Source organism: Caretta caretta, chromosome 25 (assembly GCF_965140235.1).
Source record: "Caretta caretta isolate rCarCar2 chromosome 25, rCarCar1.hap1, whole genome shotgun sequence".
Lineage (NCBI taxonomy): Eukaryota > Metazoa > Chordata > Testudines > Cheloniidae > Caretta > Caretta caretta.
Genome location: NC_134230.1, coordinates 9,062,267 through 9,088,761, shown reverse-complemented (window position 1 = coordinate 9,088,761; position 26,495 = coordinate 9,062,267). Strand labels below are relative to the sequence as shown.

General features: G+C 44.5%; 3 protein-coding genes across 5 annotated transcripts in view; all 3 read right to left on the bottom strand.

Annotated features, from left to right (window-relative positions):
• The window catches only part of CSNK1G2 (casein kinase 1 gamma 2), a 128,406-nt gene extending 119,029 nt beyond the window's left edge, over positions 1–9,377 (bottom strand). Inside the window, exon 1 of the mRNA XM_075123225.1 lies at positions 7,165–9,377. The gene's annotated coding sequence lies outside the window, so the exon portion shown is untranslated. The remainder of the gene's footprint in view (positions 1–7,164) is intronic.
• The window catches only part of SCAMP4 (secretory carrier membrane protein 4), a 29,435-nt gene continuing 9,836 nt past the window's right edge, over positions 6,897–26,495 (bottom strand). For all 3 annotated transcript variants that reach the window (XM_048831044.2, XM_075123226.1, XM_075123227.1), the window contains 6 exons: positions 25,734–25,791; positions 22,112–22,240; positions 17,523–17,679; positions 13,183–13,284; positions 11,328–11,445; positions 6,897–10,295 (listed from right to left, as the gene is read on the bottom strand). In XM_048831044.2, coding sequence (XP_048687001.1) covers positions 10,119–10,295; positions 11,328–11,445; positions 13,183–13,284; positions 17,523–17,679; positions 22,112–22,240; positions 25,734–25,740 — 690 coding nt within the window. In that variant the 5' untranslated portion in view covers positions 25,741–25,791 and the 3' untranslated portion in view covers positions 6,897–10,118. The remainder of the gene's footprint in view (positions 10,296–11,327; positions 11,446–13,182; positions 13,285–17,522; positions 17,680–22,111; positions 22,241–25,733; positions 25,792–26,495) is intronic.
• The window catches only part of LOC125627167 (nuclear receptor ROR-beta), a 58,692-nt gene continuing 57,936 nt past the window's right edge, over positions 25,740–26,495 (bottom strand). The window contains exon 11 of the transcript XR_007353941.2: positions 25,740–25,791. The gene's annotated coding sequence lies outside the window, so the exon portion shown is untranslated. The remainder of the gene's footprint in view (positions 25,792–26,495) is intronic.

The window sequence follows — 26,495 nt, the reverse complement described above, 5'->3', positions numbered from 1 at the left end:
ACTCACCCGAGGCCATGCCAAGCTGTTAGAGAATTCTGAATGTTCTGGGTGCTTCTGTAGTTCATTAACTGTTAACATGTTGCAAGTGGGATCAGTAATCTATTTGTGAAATTCCTACAGGGGGTGGAAGCCACACAGAGGACTGAGGTCAATCGTGTAATATATTTAGCGAATGATCATAATGCAAATGGAAAAATAGAGAAGAGGAGGAGGAAGAAAATCCATTCCCTGGCTAGGAAGTTTATAGACGCTTTAGAGCCAGGGAACAGACAGCAGAGTTGGGTGTGGGGTTGAAAGGCGTTTTTATCATTATTTTCCATTTGATGCAGATACTATGCTCAGTGAATAAAAGTCTGTAGGGAACTCTGATGAAGGTAGGTGTGAAGGACTGGGGCAGTAGGCAGAGGAAAGAAGACAAAAGGATCTGGTCCATACATCACTGAAAAGCCAGATACAGCTTCCAGGCCATACAGTCATAGTGCTGTCTCCCTGAACACTGATTTAAAAAAATGCTGATTCATGAGAGCGAGGATCAAAAACAACAATTAAAAGATGCCAATTCCTGAAAATGAGGCTCCAGAATGCAAAGGGCTGATTCACGAGAGCGAGGGTATAAACAGCTGATCCATTCCAATGGAGACTCCAGAACAAAAACCACAACAAATTGTTCAAAATTAGGTTCTGGAACAAATAACACTGATTCATTAAAGGAGGGTCCGGAATACAAAATGATGAATCACTTGGAATTGCCTTTGGTTCACCTGGAAGACCAGAAGCCACAGATAATGTCAGTTCTCCCCCTGCCCTTCCCTGCTGGGTATCTTGTCTCCTGTTTTGGCCTTTTCAGTCCCTGCACCTTGCTGCGGCTGCCCAGCAAATGGATTTGGAACGGAGACCTGGAGCGGACGAGAGCTCTAAGCAGCAGGTTCAGAATACTCTGAATGCTGGCGGGACTGACTCGGAACGTCATCCGTCTAAGGGAAATTAGCTGAGTTCCAGGCAGTTTAAAGATCCCATGGCACCTTTTGCCCCACAAGCCTTAGCTAAATTCGCCCCTCCCACTTATGCTGGTTGTTTGGAGGAGTAGATGCAAAGTGATCTCTTTGTGCATACAGTCTGTAAGGTCCCACTGGAAGGAACTGTGGAGTTAATCCAACTCCTGCTGAAGTCTAATTATCAGTTATTGTATTACTGTAGAACCTAGGAACCCAGCCACGGACTTGGACCTTACTGTGCCAGGGGCTGTACTAAGACAGAAAACAGGAGTCTTTCCACTCACTTCAGGGAGAGTTAGTTCAGGCCCTGTGGTGCTATATATTAAAGGTGGAATCTCCACATACCTCAGCATCCTGGATTACTTTCAATGGGATGTATGTTCCTAAATTCTTTAGGTGCTTTTGAAAGTCCCACTCTGAAATACCCACTGTTAATGAGGTTGTGTCCTGGATAACAGGTACATTTTGTACACAGCCCCACAAGGGTGCTGCAGTGGTGAGAGATGCCCAGATTAGGCAGGATGGCATTTTCCTGTTTGAAAGGGCTTGCTCAGAAGGATGAGATGTTTTCATATCCTTTGTCTCTATAAATAATTCCATGTGTGCCCACCATTACAGCAAAACCCGCTTGCACTGCAATAAGGCACGGACGGGATATTTCCATTATTTCCTCGGCTTTGCAAGGGGATTATAACAGGAAGGAAGGAGAGGCTTGTGGATAATGCCCAGGACAGGCAGTTAGATGAGGAGTTTATCCCTGATGCTCCCGCAAACTGGCTGCGTGACTTGGCGAGTCTTTTCACCTCACTGACTCTCACATTCACAGCAGATCAGGAAATTATTTTTGTTCCCAAGAAAGAAACTGAAAAAGTTCTCTTAAGTTTTTGATTTAATCAGAAATGTTCACTGAAAAACCTAAAACCTGACAATGGAAATTTCACTTTCAGCAACTGGAATAAAGATGCTGAAATCCGGTATTTCCATTTGGCCATAAAAGACTTTATTTTTTGTAACAAAGTTCCAAATGAAGCCTTTCAACCAGCTCTCCCCTGTTTTCCCATCTGCACAACGGGCCTGGCAGCCCTCATCACTGGGAACTTCTGAGGCTTAACTCAGGTCTGCTAGAGATGAACACTATGGAAATGACAACACACAAATAAATAATTCAGCCATAAAAACTCCCTCCTTATGCTAACTTTGTAAATGAGGTCACAGACTAGAGGAATGTTTCCTGTTTACCAAATGATGCAAGAATCACTGCAGGCCTGTCATTTTAAAGTTGTATTTTGTACATTAACAGATTTCCAAGGCCAGAAGGGACCATTATGATCATCTAGTCTGATCAAGGACAGAATCATCAAGGAAAATTTTCAGTCAGTCCCACATTTAAAACATAACCAGTGGATTTACTTGCTTTGATTTAAAAAGCAGAACCAGTTTCTCCCCCAAAACTAATCTTTCCAAAGGTCACTCTACTCATTGTTGATTAATTTTAATAAATTAATTCTTCAAAGGAAAATTGGGTTTTCTGTTAACTGAGTCTTTTCATGAAAAGTGTCTGCTTTTGAAAGAAAATTTCCATTTTTTGTGGAAAAATCAAAATATTCAGGTTTGGCTATTCTGCTGCAGTGCCTTATGTGATTTGTAGTTCGGCCACCTCACGTTCCCATTCTCCTCTATGGTTCCAGATCCCCAGTCATACTCTCTCCCGCATGAGACACCATGGCCAGGATCTCCCAGGATGCAATGGTGTCCCTCCCCATGAGGGCAGATAGTGGTACATCATGGAAGGTGTAGTCTGACTAGTCAGATGTAATCAGGCTCACATGAGGCATCATAGCCACATTCTCAAGTAGAAATACTTTGTTTTTGTTTTGTTTTTTTCCAGAAAGTTACAATTTTTTATGGGGTCTAGCACACATATTAAGCACTTACTTTTCCAGAGATTCTTTTTGTAAGAACAATAATCAGCTCACATAAAGGGTCTTTTATCCAATGATCTCAAACCATTTTACAAAGGGCAGTAAATATCTGCATTGTCCAGTTGGCAGAACTGAGATCTAGAGAGGGGAAGGGACTTGCACGGGGGCCCTCAGCAGATCTGTAGCAGGGCCAGAAATAGAACCCAGAGGTCCTGTGCCCCAGCCCAGTGATATGCCTGCTGGGTCATGCCCCCTTTACTACAAATTTGCCCAAATACGTAGTCTCAAAATGGAGCTTTAAGGCTCCAAATGACAGTTACAAGTATATAGACCTTCTTAAACTGACGGAACTGGCCAACAGCTCTGCCACGGCACTTCCCTTGCCACTTGCAATAGTGCCTGTTTCTCTGCTCCCTGGACTTGTCTTGAGCAGAATTTGCCACAAGCCTTAAATCACCTCAGACCTGGTTATGGTTTCCAGCTGGGGACAACTGTCTAGCAGGGACCGGGCTGAGAGGCCAAACTCATTCTTGTGTTTCTTGACACTGCAAGCCTGCAGTCCTCAGACAGCCAACACTCCCACTGACATGAGTCTTGCCTGCATAAGGGCTGCAGGAGCAGACGTGTAGGGTATGTCTATGCTGCAGTTAAACACCTGCCCCTGGCCTGTGTCAGCTGACTGGGGGCTTGGGCTACAGGGCTGTTTAACTGCAGCGAAGACCCATAGAATGGGCTCCAGCCTGAGCCTGAGCCTGAGCGGTCTACACCAGTTAAACAGCCCCTGAGCTTGTCAGCTGATACAGCCTAGCTGTGGGTTTTAACTGCCATGTGGACACACCCCTAATCATCACCTGCTCCAGAGATCAACAGGGGAAAGGCCAGCCTGAGACACTGTGTGAACTCCTCTCTCACCCACAGATTAGGGGAGGCCTATTGGGGTTGCCTGGTGGGTGGGAGCATCTACCCAATTTTTAGCTGAACCCGGACAGCCTAATTCCCTGGCTCAGGCCTCCACCAAGCCAGCCTTCCCCACTTTTAGCAGGTGCCCACCCCTGGGCCTTCACCCATGGGCTTCAGCTGACAGATTCCTCCCCCTGCTTCCACCAGAGCACCTGCCAGATAAGGCCACCACTCTCTCATGCTGTGGACTCTCTTGAGTGTGAGTGGTAGCCTGACCCACTCCACCACACGTGATACAAGGATGGCCAGTTCCAGTTGTTTGGGTAGCCTAGGGTGCAGGGCACATATCCAGGGCAGAGTTTTTTCATAGAGGTAGGGGCATGTAGCTGACTCTGCTCCCTTCCCTGGCTCCAGGGTCTTGGGAGGAGGGTGATAAGTTTATTCTCATATCGAATCTCCTCTGCTCTTCAGCAGCATCTCTCCAAAGTGGGACAGATGCTGCTCCTTCTGTTCTCCTCCCCAGTTCTTGGAAGCAAATGCAACATGTGACAGGGCCAGGGGATGTCTAAGCAGAAGCCAGCAAGGTAGGTCTGCAGGGGAGACTGCACTCTAATGTCTGAGCCTGGCCTGCTTGAATAGGGGACTCCTGTTTTCCACAGGGCTTTGTTCATTCTGCCCCAGGAGATAGTTTCTGCAGCCATTTCTGTAGCCAAGCAAGCCCAGTCCCTGTTTAATTTATTATTATAGATATGCATGCTGAGTAATCAAATCTCATCCCACAGGGCATAAGCAGATTGCTGCAGGGGGTGGAAAGGATGCCCCTCTGTCCCTGTACAGTACTGCACAACCAGCCCTCTCCCTGCTCCCAGTTCCTTTGAGTATCATGACACCCCAGAATACTACTGCAAGCACCTCCCATGCCAGCCAGAATGTCCACTGTCTTCAGCAGGAGTTCCTGCAAGCTCCTTCTGTGCAGATCCGGCCCCCGCCACGGCACTAGAGGAGATGGGCCAGTGCTCTGAGCCGATACCACAAGACACCCACCCCTTTCAGACACTTGGCTCGAGAGCTTAGACTGCTCATTAGAGTTGAAGACAGGAAAAGCAACACAGTTTGACTTTTATTTCACTAGAATGCTCCAGCATGCTGTAATTCAGCATCAAATACAGTGGCGTGAAAGGGCAGCACACACACATAGTGGAGAGATCAATTCAATTCATGCTCTACATCCAGCATAGCATTAGTAAGCTAGTTATAAAAGCTACTGTATTACTGTCGGAAAACATACATCTGCTAACCCTCCACTCATCGCAGGGTGGGGAGAACTAAGTAGGGCTAGTTCATAAGCAGAGAATACAAAATCCACCCATTTAAAAGCAGAGGGAAAAGCAAACTGCTCAGCCAAGTTTAATCTTTCTGTTACAAAGCATTCACGTTCTGGGCTCAAGGAAGATGCACGCAGGCATTGGGAATGTGGCAGCAGCGAGGCAAACAAGCAGGTACACATTTTCACATGGGCCAGGCACACACAGAGAGGGCTTGATCTTCCCCAGCTGTAGGGGTATGAGTGTAATGTAACCACTGCTGAGAGGGAGAGTTAGTTGGGAATCCTGATCCCACAGGCAAGCTCCTTGGGGCAGGGACTTTTAGTTCTCTGTTTGTACACCACCTAGCACAGTGGGGTCCTGGCCCATGCCTAGAGGTCCTAGGCATAACTGCAACACAAATAACAGGAGCATGACTGGGTGGGTACCAAGTCACACCTGCCCCAGCTGGAAAGAGACCTGAAGGGGGAGCATCTGAGTTCCTCAGTAGCACGATGAAGGTCATGGTCATGCCTGCATCTCAAGACACTGCCATCTTCTGCCCACACGCGACCCTCTGCTCTTGTGTACTAGGGAGTGAGTGCACAGCAGTGCCTGCCGCAACACCACTCATTGCAAGGGACTATGACGATCTACGCTTGGCTTGGGGAGCGGCGCCCTTGTGACACTTGTGTTCCACGCAAGGACTTGCAAGATGGATGCATGAGAGGAGAGTTTATCCCTGTGCATTGAACCGAGACCTGGGGATGAAAGTCCACCTCACAGCAGCAAACCACCATATGAAGCAGCTGCCATTTACTACCATTAACAAATTGCTAACAGTGCAGAGAAGTGCCCTAGGAGTGATATCCCCAACACCCCCATGCAGATAGTCAGCACAAGGCCCTGCATGTTATTTACACCCTGCTTAAATGGTGCCTAGGGCCTTGTGCGAGTCTCCCAGACTACAGTGAATTTCACCCTGGGGCCAAATCCTGCTTCCACTAAGTCAACTGGAATTGCAAAGCTGTCACTGACCTCCTGAGGCCAAAATGTAGGCCTAGGTGAACACACCAAATGGGTCTGCACTGTTGACAGAAGACATCCACTTTCATCTGCTCTGCTAAGTGCTTTTCTGGCTCTGAGTGAAATGGCTAAAAGTTAAGCAATCTTGAGGAGGCGCCATTCATTTCAGGATAACGTTAAGAGGTGTGTGTAGGGAAACTTGACTGAATTCAGCATACAGCATGAGCCTGTTTAACCCAAGGCTTATCAATACCCCCCCCCCCCCAGCCGTAACTCATACCAGGTGAAATTCATCTACGTGCAGAGGACCAACTTGAATCCTAGGTGCTACATAGGAAAGGCAGTGCTATCCAGTGGATAGAGCACTGGACTGGGGCTCAGGAGATCTTGGTTCTATTCCTAGCTATGCCACTGGCCTTCTGGGTGATCCAGGTACAGAGAGAAGCGGCTTGCCCAGTTTCCCCATCTGCACAATGGGGATAACAATACCTCCTTTGTAATGGACTTTGCTCAGATCTAGAGTTGAAAAGAGGATAAATTAAATAGTGAATATGCCTTGCACTAGCTCCCAGCAAAGGGGTGAATTTCACCCACAATGCACTGTTCCTTTACTTGTCCAAAACCCCCATTTCCCAGAAGCTTTGGAGTTTTCTAAGAGGAAAATACTTAACTGGGATAACTAGATCTCGCTATTTTCTTCCAACCCTCATGACTACACACACACCTCCAAGGTAGCCAGGCTCTTCTCATTGAGCATAGAATGAGGATTTATTTGACCCCTGCAAGGAAAACAACAAAGAACCCCACAGACGACACAAAGCATCCCACATAACATGATGCAGAACAAAAATTAAAAGTTGGCTAAGTCCAGGTTAACAATTCTCCAAAACATTGGTAGTTCCTTAGAAATCTAATGTAAACATTACATTTATAAAAATATAGCTATGATTCCAAAAATAAGCCACAACAGTTCTGGCAGCACATTGATTGAGTCAACTTTCTGGAATTACGACTCACCTGCAGTCACCCCATATTGAAAAGAATGGCCAAGAGGAGCAGAAGATATTCCACACCTCCAAGGATGAGGTTAGGCAGGCACGCTATGTTTAGGCTTCCCGATGTGGCAAATTACAGGCAGGACTCCAGTTTCCGTTAACAGGATCCAAGCACTGGGAATTTTGACCCATCCCCTGGGCAGCATGTTCGTATTTCCAGGGAGTTAAATGACAGGCAGTTCTCTTTCACCACCCTTTCGATGGCAAGCATGCAAAGAAAATCCACACAACACATTACGCAAGATGAAGGCAACTAAAAGTTCGGTAACATGATTGGACCGTATTCTGTTAGCAAAGCTCCAAGCATCTGTCCTTGTGTTTATGAGCAAATCACACACACACACACACACCCCACTGCGTTAGGAATGTGTTAGAAAGATATTTGAGAGGCCCAGCAAAGGGCTGGCTTTGCAGCAATGGGAAATGTTGCTTTTAAACTGAAGTTCAAGGAGGCTTTGGCCTCCAGTGTTAATTAGTTGCTTTGGTCCATCTGATAAAGATGTCACACAAATCCCATGGTAATGCATTTAACTTACTTAATATTTACAATATATACAATATAGGGAAAAAATTAAGACTAAACAAAATGGGGAATGGGGTACTGGGGGAAGGAGAACTCTCCCCTAGGAGCTAATATATTATTGAATAAGGCACTTGTATATTGAGACCATTTTCAAAAGATCATTTGCAAATGGATTCCATCCAGCTTGGAGACCTTTTCGAAGCCTTTCAGGAGCAGATTCTGTTTCCAGTTACTCAGTGTAAATTTGGCATAACTCCACTGTTCGCTATGGAGTTACTCTGGATTCACATCAACACGACAGAGCAGAATCCAGCACTAGAGTGCAGATCTGAACAAACAACAAACCTCCTTCATGTCTTTCTGAAGTTGAAGGCTTTTAGCACCTCACAGGATCTTTAGCAGAGACTTTCAAAGCTGCTGAAGGGTTTTGAAGGCTCAGCTCTCATAAAAATTAACGGAAATCGGGCATCCAAATCTCACAGGCTGATTGGAAAAATCTCAACATTGAGTAGCAGATTTTTTAAGCAGAAATGAGAAACTGTAGCTTGTACTGCGTGGGCTGACATAGTACAAAATGGAAAGGAATTAGACTGCTCTGTCTACAGATTCCAGTACTTGTGACATGAGAAATCGATAAAAGGATGTGAAATCAGCACTGACACATACTATGGCCAGGTCTACACTACAAAGTTTTGCCAGCATAGCTAAGCTGATGGAGGTGTGAAACAAAAAACAAATCAACATCCCCCCTAGCCAACATAGCTATGTCAGCAAACCCCCGCCCAATACAGACGCAGCTCAGCAGGCATAACAGTGCTTCCTTCTGTCGATATAGCTAATGTCATTCAGTGAGGTGGTGTTACTGGCCAACTACAAAACTTCTGTCATATACTACGTCTATACTTGGGTGCTCTGGTTGTTACAGCTATACTAGAAAGCATTTGTAGTGTAGACAAAGCCTAGTTCTCAGCAAGAAAAGACCCTCTCAACAGAACCTCTCTCTTCCCCTCAACCAACTTCTTAGGGAAAGACAATACCACCTCTCTCTGCCTGCATGCTGAAGTAGAGAGAAGAGCTGTACAGCTGGCTGTATATCAGGGGAGTGGTCCTGCATGACTAAATAAAGGATCGTTCACAAGACTGTTAAGCATTTTGTAGTATAACGGGTGACATATTGGAGTAGAACAATTCACAAGCATAAGAAACTTGATCAGATTCGGATCTAACCTATGTCAGAATAAATCAGGGATTAATCCATCCATTTTAACGGAGTTACTCCCAATCATTCTTAGTGTTCATTCATGTACAAGTCATTCTTGGTACTCAGATTTACAGTTATCTACCACCTGGCTACAGAACTGTAGCTGGAAGATTATTTACATTTTTAGGGTTTGTCAATGGGTGAGATTCAATCAGGAGGGAGAGGATACGTGGGGCCAGCACAAAATCTAGACACTGCGTAAGCGGGACTTAAGTGATGCCTAGGTCCTGTGTTGGCTGTCTGCATAAGAGTGAATATAACTGATGCAGTCTGAGCCAAAGCCCACTGAAGTCAGTGATTCCACTGGGCTTTCAATCAGGCCATTAGCAAGCAAGGGTTATAGACAAGTGAGATGAAGTGGTACTTTCAAAGCATGTAGATCCTATCGTAAGAAAAACCTTTTTTTTTTTTTGGGGGGGGGGGGGGGGGGATGACGAATTGTAACAGTATAATACCTCACCAGCTGAGTGGAGGTTCTGCTAATCAGATGCAATGTCCCCAGCAATCCCTCACTGTGAGCAGTTATCTAAAGCATTTTCTCACTACAGAGAACTCAAGAGAAGGTTTAGACCTTCAAGGGCTTTATGAACAAAAAGGGAGCCCTGGCCACCAATTTCAATCTTACAAGGAACAAAATAAAATAGATGAGACATTTCCCTTCGAGAAACAGAAATTCCAGAAAACTCATCAGGAGATACCGGTTGATGCCCATTTCCAATTGCGTCCCCTGCTCAGTAACAGGAAGATGGCTGTGGTGTACTGTGCATCTGATATGAATGAAGAGGGAAGGGGAAAGAGCATCTTAAAGTGTTCTTTGCAGAGGGAAAATCAGCCTTTTCCATGTACTGATCATTGGAGGATTCCCCCAAGCAAGGGCAGCGAATAGTTCCTCGGTCTGCAGCAAGGCAAATACTGGCATCTGTGCACAAAATAAAACATTCCAACAGAGATGGGCAAATCCCTGGAGGCAGTACACGCTGAGTGCACAGATTTTCTGCAGTCATGGGGGAGGAGGGAATTAAAAAACCCCAAAGATGATGGGAAAAAAAAACAAGTGATATTTTCAAATAATAAAAATAATAATGATGAGACCAAAAAAAGATAATCCAGGCAGTTTGACAGCTGTTGCTGCTTAAGGCCACTGATTTCCCGTGGGATAGTTGGGCACCGTGGGATACTGTGGCAGACTGTTTCCAGAAAAGTTATTGTACTGAGCTTCCCTGCTCGGGGGGTCCCTCCATGAGCCGCTGTTCCATTCATCCTGGGCTTTCTGAAAGCTTCCGCCAGCCCCTCGGTAAATTTTATGTACCTAATAGGTAATCAAGAGAGCAAGGGAAGAATCAGCAGCAAGTATCTAGTTCCCTTTCCAACAAGAGCTATGGTCACTTTGTTAATGCCTAATATACTAGACACTTCCTAGTGCTGTCCCATGTATCTGGTAACATCTCTGTTCAAGTGTCCACATTCCAAAGGAACAAGGGCGCTATAAACAGAACAGTGCAGCAGACGGCAACAGAGAAGCAGCTAGATAAGATCTACATAGAGTCTTTTAACCCACTGCAGCATTATGACGAACTCAGGTTGGGGAATTGCATAGTAATGATGTTAGAAGCAATTCATCCAAACTAGGTCAGTTTACCTATGATTCACTATTACTGAAATTACTGCATCCCAGACTGGCAAAGCTTGGGTACACAATAGGAGAACTATATAGCTGGGTGTATAGAGGTGCAGGAGGAGGAGTGACTTTCTTCAGCCACCCTACCACACAGATGCCAACCAACGTGTGATCTCAAAGAAGGCAGTATGCTCCCACATTCCAGAGGTAAACTGTCCTGATGGCAGCTGCTTTGGGGTAGAGAACACTTTGCTGGACTGGTCAGCTTTGGCATCACCTTGTGTGACAGATGAAGTGCAACAGAAATACTATGGTGAAGTGTCTCCTGTTGTATTCCCTAGGACAGTGGCTCTCCAGCTTTTTTTTTTGCAGACCACTTTAAGGAGAAAGATCCTCCCATGAATCTCCCTCTCACCACCCCCATCTGTCATTGTGTGGGTCTCAACAGGTTTAATTCTCTGAATCAATGGTTGTCCATGGATTCATGCTGGGAGGGACACGGTTGCATTGCATGGAGGGAACCCTCAATTGCGCACTCAACCTTTCATCTAGATGTGCCTTGGAGGGGATCAGGCTTGGCAGGGGGACAACCCCCTCACGGTTTATACTCTCAACTTTATAGGATGCGAGTGGTTACAGCGACCACCGAGCTGATGATTCACTTTGCTTTGATGCACAGAACTGACAGATACTTCATGTCAGAAAGGCAACTGAGGCACTTACCCTTAGGAGATAGAAGGACATCGCAACTGCCGACACCGTAAACAGTATGGCTGGGAACAGCATGAACACAGCCGCGGCAACACTGGTACTGAAAAAAGTAGTGGCTGCCAACCATCCGCTGGAAGAAAGCGAAATACAGAGACGGTCATTTGTTGTGACCGCCAACCTGAAAATATTTGCAAGGGAGTTGTAAAGTTCCAAGATATGCATGGAAAAAACAAACGAACTAGGGCAAGAACCAGCTGCAGTACAGGTAGGCACTCCCCCCTGCACATCTCTGTCAAGGCACCTCAAGTCCTGACCTGCAACATCCCCTGCTAGGTGAATTTCTCTAGGGGCCTGGAAGCCAGTTGAATGGTGAGGATTTAGGAGGTAAACAAACATCCATCAGGGAACCAAATTTATTTTCACTTGTGCAGAGGTAGTATGGGGGCTAGTGGAATAAAGCTGGGGTTAAGAACCAGGAACCTGAGAGTCCTTGACCTAGCGCTGAGTCTCCATTTCCCACAGGTCTTCACACTGTGCCTCATGGGCACCCTGAGGAGCAGCGTTTAAACACAGCACTCTGCGTAGCACTTTCCCCCCCTGTTATTCTAGCTTCAGCAGGATTTGCATCCAGGATTTGCATCCAGGCTCTAAAGATGGCAGATTAAATTATCAACCTTCTGTGACCTAAACAGGGAAGGTCAAGAACATACCCTCCAATTATTATTTAAGGATGAACGTTGGGACTCTAGCTTTGTAGACTGGAGATGAAGTGAAATTTATGTGCACGGGGAAGAAAGGATAAGATGTCTTGATCTCCTCACTCTCACGCCCAAGAAGCTGGGTTGGAACCTTGCTGCAAACTCACAGGTGGCTTCTCCGCGGCAATGGTGTGGTCATATGGAGGGAGAAATGGTTATTTATTGGTAGGGCCCTACCAAATTCACGGTCCATTTTGGTCAAATTTCACGGTCATAGGATTTAAAAAAAATAATAAATTTAACAATTTCAGCTATTTAAATCTGAAATTTCACGGGAGTGTAATTGTTGGGGTCCTGACCCAAAAAGGAGTTGTGGGGGTCACAAGGTTATTGTAGGGGGGGCTGCGGTTCTGCTACCCTTACTTCTGTGCTGCTGCCGGCGGCGGAACTTCCTTCAGAGCTGGGCGGCTGGAGAGCAACAGCTGCTGGTTGGGAGCCCAGCTCTGAAGGCAGTTTGCTGCCAGCAGCAGCTTAGAAGTAAGGGTGGCCTAGTATGGTCTTGCCACCCTGACTTCTGCGCTGCTGCTGGCAGGGTGCTGCCTTGAGACCTGGGTGCCCAGCCAACAGCTGCCGTCCTGCAGCCACCCAGCTCCGAAGGCAGTGCAGAAGTAAGGATGTCAATATTGTGACCCCTCTTCCCCCCCCCCCCCCCCATAACCTTGCAACTCCCATGCAACTCCCTTTTGGGTCAGGACCCCCAATTTGAGAAACGCTCGTCTCCCCCGTGAAGTCTGTATAGTGTAGGGTAAAAAGCACACAAAAGACCAGATTTCACAGTCCTATTTATTAGGGTGGGGGAAAACACGTAGCCCTGAAAGAACAGACCGGATGAAAATCCTATGCTGGCTCAAATCATGTAACATATTCTGTCATTACCTTAGTGAGGTGAGGAGCTGAGACCATGCCCTCACTCTAACCAGGACCCTTTCTTCATCAAACCCCTTCCCCTATCATCTCCCCCAACTCTTCCCCACCCCCAAACATCAGCATTTAATGAGTGGAAATGTGGAACATAGATTCAGCCTATGGGACAAAAATCTCTGCAGCTAGATGGAGAGAAGACATGGACTGAGTGCTCCATTCAAAGACAACGGGAGCATCCTGCTTACCATGCACCCCAGCCGGAGAAACCGATTGCTTGTATGACAGTCAGAATAAACTGGGCACCAAAGATGAAGAAAAAAGCCATAAAATTAAAAGAGCTGTCAGACCTGTGAAATGAGAGAGGATATTAGGGAGAATGCATGGGGTTTATCACCTTGTACTGTACCATGTTACTGTGTCCCCACTCCCTCCATGCACACTTTATCATGAAGCAATGGATCCCCACTCAGTTTTGTACCTTGAAGACGAATATTCCCCACCCCCCTTTCTCGAGTGCTGGAAACACACAGGTCTCTGCATCATCAGGACTTAATCTCCCTCAATAAACCTAGGTCCTGAAATTGATCTAAAACTAATTAGATGTATGACCACCTTCAGAGAGGCATGTTTCCCACCAATACCTCAGCAGTCTCTTGCAGAAGAGAAAGCACCTGCTGCGTTATCCTGACTGCATGTCTAAACCCAATGCAGTTTGACACCTGTGCTTTTCATAATGCAACCCATCCATTTGTGAGCAGGCACAAAGCCATGGGAACACAGGGGTACGAGTGCTGGCAGCCAGAGAGATCCTGTATGTGCATTACATGCAATTATTGAGAACAAGAATCCTAGCTGGGAATATCCCAGTGGCTGTTTGTCATCAGTTTACACACCTGTGGTTAAGGAAGTGGGCCACTGATAACCCAGCTCTGGGATGGATTAGGAAGAAAAACAGCTCTGACAGCCATGTACAGAGTGCGTTTGAGCCTCACGAGCTGGGTGGAATGCTGCCTGGGGAAAGCAGTTGTGTTCAGAGGCAACGCTGCTTTTTGTAACTCCACAGCACCTCTGTCTTTTGGCTGGATAGGTCAGGCAGGTGCCAAACTACTGAACGAGGTCAGCAGAGTTTATGTTCGTGGTCCAGGCACGCATGGTGGCTACCGAAACTAGGTGTGCTCAATGGCCTCTCCATCACAAGATGTACCGGGGGTCAGCATAGCTCTACCAGAGCCCTAGCCGTACCATCCAGCAACAGTAGCACAGATGGTACCATCAGAGGCAGTGTCTTCATCTACCACCCCCCATATTAGTCAGCCGTTCTTTGGCAAGGAATACTGCTAGTTTAAATGGAAGTTCAGCTCTGGACCCACTCATACCTGATGACATTTAATAGAGCAAATTATTGACATCAAATCCATTGAACCTCAGAAACAGGGAGGTGGTGTGTTCTAGGCCAGATGTACAAAGGTATGTAGGCACCTAAAGATGCACAGAGGAGATTTTTAAAATCCCCTAGGTGCCTAAGCAGGATAGGTACCTAACTCGCATTGAAAGTCAACTAAATGAGTTAGGTTCTTAACTCCCCTTGAGTATGTAATTCCTCTTAGGTGCCTATCTGCACACTTAAGCACCTAAATACTGTTGTAAATCTGGTACTTAATGACGAGAGCAAATGAACGGGGCTGACCGTGGGCAAGTTGGAAACCCTCAGGACTTGATTCTCTCTTGCCCTACACCTTATGCAGTCATTTACACCAGTGCAAAGTGAGTGTAAAGTTGCATGAATACCTCCACAAAAGGCAGGTCAATAGAAGATGTGGCCTCTGTGTCCAATAGTATTGTTGCCTCACAGGGGGGTTGTGAAAGAGACTGGACATCCTGGGTTGGACAATGCTACAGAATAGCAAAATGCTACTACCATCATGGCATTCTCCTTTTGAATACTGGATCTGAGCATCGCACATTTACGGTGATAGAATTACCTTAACCATGGACTATTTGTCTCAGTACTGAAACCAAATCACAGTGAAAGAACAACTTTCCAGGCAGGACCTTTAAATGGACTCTCATGACAATGACCTGGCAATAGTGAAGAAATCTCAATTTGAAGGGGTGTATGGGAATCAGCTAGAGCAGTGGTTTTCAGCCTGTGGTCTGAGGACCCCTGGGGATCTGCAGACTATATGATTTCCAAAGGGGTCTACACCTCCATTTGAAATTGGTTTAGGGATCCGCAAATGAAAAAAGGTTGAATACCACTGAGCTAGAACATGTGGAAAAGGTGAATTCTGATCCACCTTTCTGCTGGAAATTTGCCACATCTCTGCTCTCATGCCAAGGCTCTGCACCTAATTTAACTTTGGACGTGGACATATGGTGAATGTTTCACAAAAACATCCATGGAGTATGCTATCCCAATATCTACCATGGCTGTAACATCTGGGAATAAGCCTAGCAAGTGGGTCTAACCTGACTCTCTAGAAGTCAGACTGGCTGTAATGAATCTGGCTACAATATTCCTTTCTCATAAAAAGATTTCCCTGATTACACCGCTATTTTCTTTAAAGTCTCCTCCAAACTAACTGCTCTGTGACTTGCTGGCCTGTCCCTTGGGTATTGATTTTATAGAGAAGTATTTACACAGGATAATCACAAGGGCCTTTCAGCATTCAGTTGCACAAACACATACAAACAGCATTAAAGAAATAATTAGAATCTTAGTCCACAAAGCCAAGAGGAAAGCATTGTGGAGGAGTAATTTTCCCCAGACTTTGGAATAGAAAGTGCTCTTTGAACAGAGTTCCGCTAGTGACTTGGAAACCCCAGGGACTTCTGAATTAGGAAAGGGGAAGGGAAAAAAAAACAAAAAAAACCACAGCCCAATAGAGTAACACTTCTCAGATTTCATTTTTCACTTCCTTTAAGAATTTCAGATGATTCAATTGCTTTGCTTTTCATATCCTTTTAGAAGTTATTTCCTTTGAATTCTATAACGTAATTAATTTAGTTGCTATGGTTTTAATCATCTCCAGTACATTAGCACACATTTTGTTAGTATTTGAGGTGAGCATTTAGATGCAGATTCAGGAAAGCATTTGAGCACATGCTTAGAGTTAAGCACTTGCGTAAGTCCCACCGGCACACGCTTAAAATTTAGCATATACTTGAGTGCTTTCTAGAATCAGGGCCTTAGTCTGTCTGCTTCTATTCCTGTCAGCTGCTTATGCTTTTTTCTAAATTAACTTCTTACCATAGAATTTGATGATTAACCAATTTAAAAAAAAAAAACCACATTGGTCATGAAGGAAGGGAGAGAAGGTTTCTAGGAAACTGGAATGACAGACTCCTGTCAGCTCTGCTAGTGACTTGCTGCAGGACCTTGGGAAAATAACTTCCCCTCTCCACGCCTCAGTTTCCCTATGCAAAATGAAGATTAAACACAAGTCCCTCAAAGAGATGCGAGTCTCAATACACTAATGATTGCAAAGTGCTTTGCAATTCCCAGCAGGCACTAGAGACATGCAAATGATTATTAATTTAAACAAAAAAGTAGGATTTTAAATAGATTTGTGCAGTTTGAGAAGAGACCTGGTCTTTGTATGCTGCTTTTATTTAAATACCCCCTCCCAATATGCGTAACTAGATGCTGTGCCTAGAGACAAAAAACAGAACAGTTCTTAGCAAGCTGTTTTTGTACAGTTTTCCCATAAAGAACTGAGAAACCAAAAATCTCAAACAAGCTTTTTGAAGAATGTCTCCCATACCATTAGTGATGTGAATGCTTAGGTAACCCCAGGGATATTTAATAATCACAATACATTAACAATTTTAAATTTTTAAAATATGGATTTCATGCTTGTGAAAGTGCCAAACCAAACAATGCTGCAATGACCACAGAACAGGTCAAACTGCATGGTCATCAGCAATGCAAGATCTTGTTGCGAGCCCCCCTTCACCAATGTGAATCAGCCCGGTTCTGAAGGAACCCTTCATGGGGACAAGAGAGAAACTAAGTTTCTGTGGCCTTTTCAGGCCTGGACCTCTCTGCCAACAAGGGGCCACTCTGTGTCAAGGGTGGTGTTTTGTGGGCATGGATACTTCTCGCTAATCACAGTATTCTTCACCGAGCTCATACGTAGCTTGTAGACTGTATCCTTCCCCACTACCTCCACCCTTTGTCCATCTTGTCTATTTCAACTGTAAGCTCTCTAGGGCAGAGACTAGCTCTTAGTCCATATCTGTATAGCACTAGAACAATCGGATCCCTTTAACCACTATCATAATACAAACAAGCAGCTACCAAACCACCAACAGACAGCAGCAACTTTGAGTCACTCTCTACCTGGGCTGGATTCAAACCAGCCATCCAGAGATGGGAAGCCCTATAGCTTCATCTATAAGCTCCTGAGCTGGCCAAACTTTCTTAACCAAATATTGTTGTAACTGAATATTCCATTTACTTTCTCCTTAATCTTTGCCCTGACAGATAACAGCTTGCGGGCACTGTCTTCTTGATCAACATTTACTGAACGAACCTCTCAGAGGAAACCCTTTGATCAAAGGAAGAAGATGAGTGTCTACTTACCGAAAACCTTTGTATGCAGGCCGGAACCAGCATATGTAACTGCAGGGGCTGAAGAGAAAAAGCCAAAGGATGGCCAAGCCAAAATTAACGCCATAACCACCACCAATCCACCAGGCCAGGCAGCCAATTAGATTCACCACTAGTGTGATGCAGTAAACTATAAAGAGAGAACAGGAGAGGGCATAAGTAGTGCTGTTTGCTGCCTTCAGAAAAAAAGCAAATGGTTTGTATTATAATACAAGGAGACCTTGTTATGGGAGGAATTGTTAGCACAATGAAGTGATTGGGGTGGAAGTTATCAACACGCTGACCACAAGGCATGGCTTCTGCTGTAACTTGGAAGAACTGCTGCTAGGGATGGTCAGTTTTGGAATGGGGCAGATACCAGTAGAGAAATCAAGGGACTCATTTGTGAGCATATGTTAGTGGAAGGAAAACTGGGTGGATAATTCTGCAAGTGAAGGGATCAGTGGAAGATCAGGATTTGGACCTCTATTGTTACAAAGTAAAACTGAGTTGCCAGATTTTTAGTTACATCAAGGTCCCTTTATGCCCCAAGAATGGTACAGAAGGGTCTTTAAAGGAGTGGAATCATCCCATTGAAAAAACACCCCCTGCACAAGTAGCTTCCCTGGCTAGCACATGGAGTCCAAGTAAGGGCTCTGTGGTGGGTTTCCCCCACACCACTGTCCCCCATCCTGCCAGGGGCTCTGGGCACCCTATTCTCCTATACCAGGATCTCCCAATTGCCCTCCATGGAAGGGACTCTGTGTGTCCCTATTTCCCCCAACTCCCGTAACAGGATTCCACATCCCTCAATGCCAGGGTCTGCACAGGTCCTCTCCCCCCGCCCCAAACATTATTTTACTTCTTCCTGCCTGGGAGATGCATCATTCAAGGTTTCAACATGTTTAACTCTATTGGGAGGATGAGCAGAGATGAGACAGGGTGTTATGCTGGAAAGTTTTAATAGCTTCCATCAAGTGGCTCTTCAATCTAAAGACAATTACAGAGGGCTTGAAGCTGTGGCTATGCTAAACTGATGCCAGGAGCTCAGTGTGATGCCATTTTCCACCTTCCCGCTTTCTGATTCCCCCCCACAATATCAATTGAGTTCTGCCCATTGATACCTGGAAAATTCCCAGAAATTTTAGAACAGATAGGATGGAGCATTAAAAAGTTATATAGAATCATAGGACTGGAAGGGACCTAGAGAGGTCATCTAGTCCAGTCCCCTGCACTCATGGCAGGACTAAGTATTATCTAGACCTCCCTGGGCAATTCATTCCAATGCTTAACCATCCAAATAGAGATGCCTTATACCATCAAGTTGAGTGTCTCGCAAGCTCAGCCAATTATATGTCCCCTCCTAACCGACTTTGGGGACACTGAGTAATTAATAAATGATTGTGTACCAACACATCATACTGGGAAGATACACAGCTGAATCTTTAATACAAGAAGTTTCTAACTGATTATTCAGGCATTTAAGTTAAATGGGAGTTAACATCATCAAAAAACAGTTTTAATTAAAAAAATCCTTCGCTCAGTTATGCAGGTTTCCCGACTTGATTATGTAAAGAGTTGTCACTTTGGATGGGCTATCACCAGCAGGAGAGTGAATTTGTGTGGGGGGGTGGAGGGTGAGAAAACCTGGATTTGTGCTGGAAATGGCCCACCTGTTGATCACTTTAGATAAGCTATTACCAGCAGGACAGTGGGGTGGGAGGAGGTATTGTTTCATATTCTGTGTGTGTATATAAAGTCTGCTGCAGTTTCCACGGTATACATCTGATGAAGTGAGCTGTAGCTCACGAAAGCTCATGCTCAAATAAATTGGTTAGTCTCTAAGGTGCCACAAGTACTCCTTTTCTTTTTGCGAATACAGACTAACACGGCTGTTCCTCTGATTCCGTGGTATAAGTTAACTGTAAAAGTTTAACAAAAGACTTGCTTTAAATGCCCTGGTTTGCAGATGCCTTAAGATTTAGCAAAGGGAAAACTCACTTTTAAGTTAAATCCTATTTAAAGTGAATAACTGGAGAGTCTAGAATTTTTAGTTTGATAACTCGTGGGCTATAAAAACAAGCAAATAATAAAAACCCTTTAAATCAATGGTGCCTATAAAGCTGTAACGCAAAATGTGATTTACACAGGCATTTGTTCTCCAGCAGTAGGAGCTCTGGGACAGGATTCCCCAAATCTCACTACACCATGTGTTATTAAATGTTCAAATCCAATTAAAATAATGACCCCTCATCTTTCTAGTATGTATTTATTTTAAATGTTTCTGTCTTCTCTTTGGATCTGTTTCTCTCACCTTTATGCCGCACCCACCTCAGAAACCCAGAATGACCCAAACAGAAAACGTGCAGCAGATGGAAATCTAAAATGCACAGAGGAAAGCCCAGGTCTGCTCAGACATACATGTGGCCCAGTTGCCTAAATGGCTGGCACCTTTCCATTTTTCCACTAAATTGAATGAGGGATGCTTTGTTTAAAAAAAAAAACAAAAAACAACCCATCCACACACAAAGGCAGCTTTACTGCATGCAACATTTAACTAGTCAGTCTGGAGGAGACAAGCAGTTTCTTCAGGCAAGAAAATTAGAGCTTTTTTCAGCATCTCTGAATAACAAAAGAACAATGAAGTGACAGATCATCCTATTGTTTACACACACACACACACACACACCTCTCTCTCACACAACATTTGGAATAAAACCCACAGCATCAAGTGTGTATTGTGTCCCTCAGTGAGAAAGTTATTTCTGTAACCAGAAGGGAAGCTGGGATGACAGGTATTTTGGGAGGAAAGGGTTGGCAGGGCAAAAGGATTTTTTTCATCTTCAGGAGCAGGGTTTCTCAAACTGGGGGTCCTGATCCAAAACGGGGGGGGGGGGGGGGGGGTTGGTTGTTGTGCACCCTTCAAGTTCGAAGATCACTATGATATCACTGATTGGTTTGTTTTCTGTGAACACCTGAGTGGCTAATCAGGCCAATTTGAGTTTCGAACCATCTGTGGCACACTAAATCTCTGTCATGAAATTGCAACTTACAAATGTAGTTTTTTTTTTTGTTACATAACTGCACTCAAAAACAAAACAATGTGACACTTCAGAGCCTACAAGTCCACTCAGTCCTAATACTTGTTCAGCCAATCGCTCAGACAAACAAGTTTGTTTACATTTACAGGAGATACTGCTGCCTCCTTATTTACAATGTCACCAGAAAGTGAGAACAGGTATTCGCATGGCACTTTTGTAGCTGGCATTGCAAGGTTTTGACATGCCAGATACGCTAAACATTCGAATGCCCCTTCATGCTTCGGCCACCATTCCAGAGGACATGCTTCCATGCTGATGATGCTCGTTAAAAAAAATAATGCGTTAATTAAATTTGTGACTGAACTCCTTGGGGGGAGAATTTTTTGTCCCCTGGTTGGTTTTACCCACATTCTGCCTTATATTCCATGTTATAGCAGTCTCAGATGATGACCCAGCACATGTTGTTCATTTTAAGAACACTTTCACTACAGATTTCACAAAACGCAAAGACACAAAGAAGGTACCAATGTGAGATTTCTAAAGATAGCTACAGCACTGGACCCAAGGTTTAAGAATCTGAAGTGCTGTACAAAATCTGAGAGGGACGGGGTGTGGAGCATGATTTCAGAAGTCTTAAAAGAGCAACACTCCGATGGGGAATCTACAGAACCCGAGCCACCAAAAAAGAAAGTCAACCTTCTGCTGGTGGCATCTGACTCAGATAATGAACATGAACATGCATCGGTCCACACTGCTTTGGATGGTTATCGAGCAGAATCCGTCATCAGCATGGACGCATGTCCCCTGGAATGGTGGTTGAAGCATGAAGGGACATATGAATCTTTAGCGCATTTGGCACGTAAATATCTTGCCATGCAGGCTACAACATTGCCATGAGAAAGCCTGTTCTCACATTCAGGTGACATTGTAAACAAGTAGTGGGCAGCATTATGTCCCGCAAATGTAAACAAACTCGTTTGTCTGAGTGATTGGCTGAACAAAAAATAGGACTGAGTGGATTTGCAGGCTCTAAACTTTTACATTGTTTTATTTTTGAATGCAGTTTTAATTTTAACATAATTCTACACTTGAGAGTTCAACTTTCATGATAAAGAGATTGCACTGCAGTGCTTGTAAAAGGGGAATTGAAAAATACTATTTCTTTTTATTTTACAGTGCAAATACTTGTAATCAAAAATAAATATAAAGTAAGCACTGTACACTTTGTATTCTGTGTTGTAATTGAAATCAATACATTTGAAAATGTAGAAAACATCCAAAAATATTTAAATAAATGGTATTCTATTATTAACAGTGCGATTAATCGCTTGACTGCCCTAGTTACTTTTGAAGTAAGCTTCATGGGACAACAGGTTAAAATTCAGGCACAAACTATACCACAGCATCCTAGAAGGAAGATTTTGTTCTTGATAAGTGAACAGAAGTGAAACTCTAAAATGTGTAATACATGGGGATCTACCTCTTTATAGCTGTTGAGCCCAATATGTACAATTTCTCAAAAAATTTCATAATTTCACTTACAGATCCATAAATGGTAAATTCTCTTCACCAAACTCTGATAGTCTATGGGAATTTCATCAGCAAAGTTCTGGTAGAAGCACGGTTTCAGAGGAATAAACTTGGGGAGCGGAGGAAAGTTATTCACTTTCTCTACAAAAACAAAAACATACACAGTTTAGCTAACTCAGACATATTCTCTTAAATTAATGAATCATCATAATGACATGCCCCCTCACCCGCACTTTCCCAGCATGGAAATACTCAGAGGAAGCACAGAGAAGAGTGTGAAAGCTTGGAACTATCCTGAAAAACATGCCTACCATTAGGAGAGAAGAGGATGCCTAGTTCATGGTATCCAGTTTATTTACTCAAATGGGCCAATATCAGCACTTATCTTCACCCTAGATATTTAGGGCTCATTCTCTGTTGTTTTGTAGCCTGTGTAGTCATTTACCCCAGTGCAAACCAGGGGAAAAGCACCACCATTCTGATTCAGTTGTGTTTCACTGGCATAAATGACCACAAAAGGTGCAGTGAAACAGACTCCAGACTCAGCTCACAAGCACAGTAGCTTAGATAGGGTGAGAGAGGCCAGCTAAGCAGGTCACTAGCTGCATCTAGTGGTGGCAGCCCTTGCAGGAGGGTTTTATCTAATCCATTAGGCACAAAAGCAGTGGTGGATATTGGTTTCCCAGACCAAACAAATCAGATGAAAAGCAGGGATTCTCCCCTCCCACAGGCAGAGACAGATGGAGGTTTGCTTGCAGAAGAGCCTACATTCCCAGTGGAGTTCTTTCTGGCTACAGCAATCAGGCCTTGTGGCCTGCAGCCAATATGGTTTCATGACAATGAAAGGGGTGACTTTAGGAGAACAGTCCTCTACAAATGGGTTATACATAGGTTATATATAGGGGTCGGTCCTGGGGCCGGTTTTGTTCAATATCTTCATAAATGATCTGGAGGATGGTATGGATTGCACTCTCAGCAAATTTGCGGATGATACTAAACTGGGAGGAGTGGTAGATACACTGGAGGGCAGGGATAGGATACAGAGGGACCTAGACAAATTGGAGGATTGGGCCAAAAGAAATCTGATGAGGTTCAATAAGGATAAGTGCAGGGTCCTACACTTAGGACAGAAGAACCCAATGCACAGCTACAGACTAAGGACCAAATGGCTCGGCAGCAGTTCTGCGGAAAAGGACCTAGGCGTGACAGTGGACGAGAAGCTGGATATGAGTCAGCAGTGTCCCCTTGTTGCCAAGAAGGCCAATGGCATTTTGGGATGTATAAGTAGGGGCATAGCGAGCAGATCGAGGGACGTGATCGTCCCCCTCTATTCGACATTGGTGAGGCCTCATCTGGAGTATTGTGTCCAGTTTTGGGCCCCACACTACAAGAAGGATGTGGATAAATTGGAGAGAGTCCAGCGAAGGGCAACAAAAATGATTAGGGGTCTGGAACACATGACTTATGAGGAGAGGCTGAGGGAACTGGGATTGTTTAGTCTGCAGAAGAGAAGAATGAGGGGGGATTTGATAGCTGCTTTCAACTACCTGAGAGGTGGTTCCAGAGAGGATGGTTCTAGACTATTCTCAGTGGTAGAAGAGGACAGAACAAGGAGTAATGGTCTCAAGTTGCAGTGGGGGAGGTTTAGGTTGGATATTAGGAAAAACTTTTTCACTAGGAGGGTGATGAAACACTGGAATGCGTTACCTAGGGAGGTGGTAGAATCTCCTTCCTTAGAGGTTTTTAAGGTCAGGCTTGACAAAGCCCTGGCTGGGATGATTTAATTGGGGATTGGTCCTGCTTTGAGTAGGGGGTTGGACTAGATGACCTCCTGAGGTCCCTTCCAACTCTGATATTCTATGAATCTATGATACTAAAAGGATGCCATCCAGTCAAAGGGGAAAATGAGTCACACTAACTCTTCATGGACCATCTGCCCTGCAGATATCAGGGATGTTTTTACTGTTATGAAATTCATAAGTCATGGCCTTCTTGCCTTCCAAATCCAACATTTCTATTCTCATTCAGCCTTGCCCTAGCAAACCAAGCCATAAATTCAGACACCATTATACAGATAGTAGGGACAGCCACACAAGGAGCAGAGAGATATCTACCTTCTTATATGCATTTTATTTTTTAAACCTCTGATTTTTAAAAAAGTAATAGGAGTCCTTAAATTGTGTAATCCAAACTGCTGTTAGCTGCTGGGAAGATACGTACGTATGAATATCTAATATAACCATGTGTGCATTTCTACATATTTGGGAATATTTGTTCTTGCCTTTGAGTGCTGATTAAAAGTTTGATTCCAGGGCACTGACACTAATTGTTTCAAGTCCTCAGTTTCAGTAAAACAGAATTAAAAACAATCAGAGGAAAAGAAAAATGTCCTGGGAAAACTTCCAAATGGCACAGAAGACAAGACAAGTGTCTTAACATGACCTTTCAGGCCCAGAGAGTTCCCCCCCTCTTGCCATCATCTCTGTGTGAGAAGATAAAAAGCTGCTCTGGCAAAATGAACTGCTCTCTATAGAAACACCAGCAATAAGAGCAGCCTCACTGTGATGCTAAAGGAACAGTCTGCCCACAGCCTCTTTATCAGGGTGCTGCTAGCCCCTTCTCTATCCCCCCTCCCAAAATGTAGTTGCAGCCACTTTAGGTTACTGCAGATCCCTCTCTCCTTCCCTCCCCGCAAGGGGGTCTCATTCACCAGCATTTCCGTGACGGCAAGCCACCAGTGCATCTGGCCCATAGATTTCCTTGAAGCACAGGTTCAAACCCTGGCACATTCAGATAAGCCCTCCAGCTCTCTAAGGTAGATACATTTAGTACCATAATGTTTACTTTGCATTTTGCACTGCCTGGAAATTAATGATCCCATGGTAATTGGCTAAAGGCGTTTGTCAGTGGCCAAAATTTTCCTCTATTATTCTCTATTGTTGTGTACCATGCTGTGTGCCAGTTGGCTGCTAACCGCCCACCCCAGAGTTGGCTACATTTTAGGGCTGCTGTGCATATACAATTTTAAACTGTTTGCGGTTTCTTCGGCGGAACAACAGGAATGTAAGAAAATATTCTCTCTCAGATCTGATCACGTGCCCCAGAGATTTCTACAATACTCGCTTTTGCTGTAGGACAAGACTTTTAGACTACAGCAAGCACAATGTTTGCTAAAAAACACTGTCAATTTTAGAGGATGTATAAACTCAGGACTCGTTCCAGCTCGCAGTGAAGTCAATGGGAGTTTTGCTTTTGTTTTCAATGGGAGCAGAATTAAGCCCTTGGTTAAAGTTCATAATGCAGCTAGGAGGGCTGTGGAAGCAGACGTTTAATTTCTGTAGGAAGGGACTGCAGTGACCAATTTCCTCCACACAAGCATCTAAGTCACATCCAGCCTTCTATGGCCAGGATGGGGACCTCAGTTAATGACCTTGAGGACAAACACAGTGTAAAATAGGAGTATGCGGAAGGGAGGAAAAGGGGAGCAGCCAGAAGGCTCTACAAGGGACGTGAAGGGCCTATGGAGAGAAGAAGAAAAGCTTATCATGCCTACTCCACTATGATGATCACTGTACACTGCTGAAACATTATCTGCCATCGTTTTTATTTCTCCATATTTAGTACTGCTCTTTACCTGCCATTTCTGCTAGAAATGTTCCTTGGAGAAATTTCGAAATCAGACAGCAATGAATCTATTAAAGAAAGAAAGAAATCAGATCAATCGCATATAATTGTAACCCACATTCACAGAAACCCCAATTTTAAAGGCATTTTAAAATTTTCCACGAAGTCCACATTTTTTCAAAAATTCATTATTCTAGCTCTTGACTGCCAGCGTAGCGTTTCCAGTGCACACTGTTTGTTTCTAACTGTACAGAGTAGGCAGGCTCAAACAGTATCACTAAGAGAAATATGAATTACCCCATTTGTATTAATGGGATGCCACATTTGAAGGCTTAATTAATTACAACCTCACGGTCAACAACTTTAGCAGCTTTATTGCTAAATGTACCTGGCACAGTCAGAGGTTGCACAGGAAACTGCTGCCAGAACACATGCACATTCCAGCTGAAGGCAGACAAGTTGAAACAAACGAGCCTGGTTTGGACTCAGGTCCAAGCAAACAAAAACTCAGAGGGGAAGAAACTGGTGCCAGACCAGCAGACATAATGATTTGACTGTTCCCCAGCTCACCATGGCACTTTCATAACTGTTAGAGTATGAGTATGCTTAAAACGCTACAGCAGCAGCTTCGCCGCCATAGTGCTTTGATGTAGACACCGCCTATGTCTATGGGAGAGGTTCTCCCATTGGAATAGGTAGTCCACCTCCCCAAGAAGCGGTAGCTAGGTTGATGGAAGAATTCTTCCGTTGATCTAGCAATGTCTACACCGGG